Raw genomic sequence first — 4,879 nt, forward strand, 5'->3', positions numbered from 1 at the left:
AGTAGAGGGTTGTTTTTTTTTTAATAATGCTCTCGCTCTGGCTATACTTTTTTTTCTTACCTTGTAGTTTAATTGCACAAACAAAATCCCTGGTCACATGACACCACAAATAAGCACTTTGTATCATACCATGAATGCACACCAATACAGAATGTTAGATTGCAATAATACCTTTATTTGAAATGATACCTTTAAATTTATTTAATGCACATCAATACAGAGATTGTCACTTATCAATTGTCATTAGCAATTTTCAATGGCTTCCATTTGCCATGGAACCTGTCCTGTGTTCATGAAGAAGTTGTTGAAGGTATCTCGAACATATGCACCAGTTGTGTTCCCACGACTCCCGCTCCATTGTGCCCTCTGCATTGTGTGCATTAAAGCATCTTCGAAGCACACACCATCCCGCTTCCTTACAAAATTATGTAAGATGCACGCTGCCTTGGCTGCGCATATTGCGTTTTCCATGTTGAGATTTATGACGCTGTGTAAAAATCGCCATTTGTTTGATAGCAGGCCAAAAGCACACTCAACCACTCTCCTTGCTCTGGTTAGCCTATAGTTGAACACCCTCTTCTCCACATTGAGGTTTCGGCTTGAGTATGGCCTTAGAAGGTGTTCATGAAGCGCAAACGCTTCATCCCCAACAAACACATAGGGGACAGGTGGACCATTGGTTCCCGGTAGTGGATTGTTATCAGGTAGGTCTAGGTTATTGTTACGTAGCATCTGGCCAAAAGTAGAATGCGCAAAGATGCTGGAGTCCGAACTACTCCCGTAAGAGCCAATATCAATGTAGCGGAAGCAATAATTGGCATCCACGACCGCCAATAGAACAAAAGAGAAATATTTTTTATAATTAAAATATTTTGTACCACTGTTAACTGGTTTAATTACTCGTATATGCTTCCCATCTATAGCTCCTACACAGTTTGGGAAATTGCATCTTTCCCAAAAGACTTTAGAAATAGAGAGCCACTCGTCCTCCTTAGGTTGGGCCATCTCCACATCATGTAAGACATCCCAGATTTTGTCACAAGTGTCCCGTATAATGTAGCTAGCTGTAGATTTCCCAATCATAAATGCAAAGTGTAAACTTGCCAGGGATTGACCAGTTGCTAAGTACCTGTGGAAAAGAAAAAAAAAAACATAATTATTTTCTTTTTTTAACAGTTTTTCAACTTAAACGTAAATGGAAAAGCTTGAAGGACGCTTATGCCCGTTATAAGCGCCAGTTAAGGGAGTTCCGGAGTGGGCAGGCAGCTGAGGAACCGCCGCAATATATTCATGCAAAAGACCTTGACTTTCTGTGGCCTTCACTACAAATGAATAAGTAGGTCATGTTACTTTGAAAGTTACATATAAAGTATGCATGCAGACATTCTAGAGCATGTTTTTTTTTTCCACAGTACCCAGAGTTCCTGGAGCAACACAGCTCCTGAAGAAGAGGACGACAACGAAGTGGAGGAGAGTCAAGAAATACAAATTGAAGAACAACGAGAAATGCAATTTATGGACATGGCAGTACCGGACATGTCATTAAATGAATTAGCATCTCCCTCCCTTCAAATGCCAGTTCCAGATAATACAGAACCCCAAGTAGAAGAAAGACCTTTGACAGAGGTATCAAGAAGCCCTGAAATGCTTCCCCCCCCTGCTGCGACACTACGGCGAGCAACCACAAGGCCACCAAAACGAAGAAATGATAGATTTAACCAAATAGCGGGCATGATGTCGCAATTTGTACAAAGAAGGCAGGAAAACCCTACAATTATGTTTCTAAGAAGTCTGGAGCCATTTGTTGACAAGGTCCCTGAATCAAGGCAGATAGCAATGCGGAAGGCAATGCTGGACTGCATTTCCTCCTTCATCCCCTCTGATGACCCACCCTGCCCATCTTCAGCACCTTCCCAAATTACCTCTGCACCTTCCCAAATTACCTCAGCACCTTCCCAAATTACCTGTCCTCCACGTACTTACCACCATGCACCATCCTCATTCGCACCACCACCACCGCCAACACGACCACCTCCCTACTCCGGTTTTCCCCATTACCCAAACCCCTCTTCTGCTCCATCCCCATACTTTACACAGGGAGCAATGTTTGACAATTTATGCCCAAGCTCCCCTACATTTCATAATTTGTAATTTTTTTGGTATACAGTTTTCGGTTGCAACATTGATGTTTGCTCAGGACACTCTCCTGTGTTCAAGAGTTGTTATTATTTAGTATAGAGTTCTATGCAATTCAGCAGATTAAAAAAATTAAAAAAAAATGTACCACAAGTACAAATGTTGTGTTGGTGTCTCTATTTTATTCATACGGGGTATAGCATGGCTTATTCATAGGGGTAGAGCATGGATGCTCAACTTGTGGCCCTCCATCTGTTGTGGGACTAAAAATCACATAATATCTGCGCATTTGGGAGTCTCATGCTTGTAACTGTCAGCAGCTTGCAATGGTTAATGGGACTTTTAGTTCTGCAAAAGCTGCAGGGCCACAGGATCAGCAATACCTGGGGTAGAGGACAAGGGGGAGGAGGTTGGAGGTCTTTGGAGTGTGGGAGTAAACCCACGCAGGCACAGGGATAACATACAAACTCCAGGCAGGTAGTGTCGTGGTTGGGATTCCAACCAGTGACACTCTTGCGGGTGCACATGGTGGGTGGAAAGGGAGGTGTTTGTACGTGGCACTGGTGGACACTTATTCGTGGCACTGATTCGTGGCACTGGTGGACACTTATTCGTGGCACTGATTCGTGGCACTGATACGTGGCACTGGTGGACACTTATTCGTGGCACTAATACGTGGCAATGATACGTGGCACTTATACGTGGCACTGGTGGACACTTATTCGTGGCACTTATACGTGGCACTGGTGGACACTTATTCGTGGCACTAATACGTGGCAATGATACGTGGCACTTATACGTGGCACTGGTGGACACTTATTCGTGGCACTTATACGTGGCACTGGTGGACACTTATTCGTGGCACTAATACGTGGCAATGATACGTGGCACTTATACGTGGCACTGGTGGACACTTATTCGTGGCACTTATACGTGGCACTGGTGGACACTTATTCGTGGCACTAATACGTGGCAATGATACGTGGCACTTATACGTGGCACTGGTGGACACTTATTCGTGGCACTGATACGTGGCACTGATACGTGGCACTGGTGGACACTTATTCGTGGCACTAATACGTGGCAATGATACGTGGCACTTATACGTGGCACTGGTGGATACTTATTCGTGGCACTTATACGTGGCACTGGTGGACACTTATTCGTGGCACTAATACGTGGCAATGATACGTGGCACTTATACGTGGCACTGGTGGACACTTATTCGTGGCACTGATACGTGGCACTGATACGTGGCACTGGTGGACACTTATTCGTGGCACTAATACGTGGCAATGATACGTGGCACTTATACGTGGCACTGGTGGACACTTATTCGTGGCACTTATACGTGGCACTGGTGGACACTTATTCGTGGCACTAATACGTGGCAATGATACGTGGCACTTATACGTGGCACTGGTGGACACTTATTCGTGGCACTTATACGTGGCACTGGTGGACACTTATTCGTGGCACTAATTCGTGGTACTGATTCGTGGCACTGATACGTGGCACTGATTGTAAGTGGAGTAGGGTGAGGGAGATGGGGTTTGAGAGATGGGGGATGGGGACGTGGGTTGTTGCTTACCGCAGTGTAATGATCAGCCTTTCCACAGGTGGAATACAGTCACGAAAATCAGTGTCTTGTCGCTGAAGATGTGCAGAGAGTAACTCCAGCAACTCATCAAAACTGTACAATATAATATTGATTGTTAGTGGGCAAATAATATATCATTCATAGTACAAGCTTATTGAGGATATTAGGAGATGTACCCACCTTTTTACTGACATCCGTGTGTATTGAAAAAATTTGTCCTCGTGCACACGAAGGTCATCATACATTGCCCAGAACTGGCCACGCTGTCGCCGATTAGCAATCACAGGATGGACCCAGTATTGTCGATTACTCTCTTCCTTCTCTTCCTCCAGCATCAGAAGTGCAAGTGATGCACAAAACAGAAATCCTCTTTCATTGTCGTCCATTTTAAGCAGCAGAGAACTCACACAGACAAAAAAGAAAAAAACAAAATGAAGAAGAGGAGGTCCCTGGGAGGTCCAATGCAGGGGAGGAGGTCCCTGGGAGGTTCCTTTGCAAATTTTGTAAACAAAACACAATGCTTTTCATTGGCCAAGTCACTACACAAAAACGCCTATAAAAAACGCCTATAAAAACGCCTGTAAAACGCTTGTAAACGCTTGCAAAAACGCCTGAAAAAACGCCTGAAAAACGCCAAAACAAGGCTGGAAAAACGATAAACAAACGCCTGAAAAACGCCAACGCCCACATGTGAACCCAGCCTAAGTGTTCTTTACATTATGTCCTGCCCTTTTTTTTTTTGTTATTTGTTAAATGCAGAAATAAAGATTATACAAAAAAACAAAGCAAAAAAAAGAAACAATGCTAGGACCGGAGATCTCAGCAAAGAACTAGGTCCTTTCTCCTGACTAGGCAGAACAAAACTGAGTGTCTATAGCAGGAAGTGGGAGTATATCCCCTGGGACTGCCCCATAGGCGTGGTAAAGCTTTTTCCTGCCTAGTGTCCTACTCCTGTAGGGTGCAGCATAACCCAATGGTTAAGAAGATTCTGGAGCTGTGTCCGTCAATGAAAGAAAGAGAAAAACGTTTTTTTTTTAAGTAGTTTTTGCTAAAAAAAGAATTTATTTTATTAAGGCAGCTTAGAAATATCAGAGGGTTGAGATCAGAGAAAAGCTGAATGTTATAACATACTATGCTTGATTT

The 4,879-nt window shown here is 43.8% G+C and overlaps 1 protein-coding gene across 1 annotated transcript; it reads right to left on the reverse strand.

Moving 5' to 3' along the window:
• Nucleotides 1-243: 243 nt before the first annotated feature.
• On the reverse strand, nucleotides 244-4,035 carry LOC309567486 (uncharacterized protein; the record flags this gene model as incomplete). Its single annotated transcript, XM_082272874.1, has 3 exons — nucleotides 3,917-4,035; nucleotides 3,728-3,829; nucleotides 244-1,129 (listed from the first exon to the last, which is right to left on the reverse strand). The coding sequence occupies exons 1-3, from the start codon at nucleotides 3,979-3,981 to the stop codon at nucleotides 244-246; spliced, it is 1,053 nt and encodes a 350-aa protein (XP_082129000.1). The 5' UTR covers nucleotides 3,982-4,035.
• Nucleotides 4,036-4,879: the final 844 nt, after the last annotated feature.

This window comes from Pelophylax lessonae (assembly GCF_965119305.1).
Source record: "Pelophylax lessonae genome assembly, chromosome: 11".
NCBI classification, from domain to species: domain Eukaryota; kingdom Metazoa; phylum Chordata; class Amphibia; order Anura; family Ranidae; genus Pelophylax; species Pelophylax lessonae.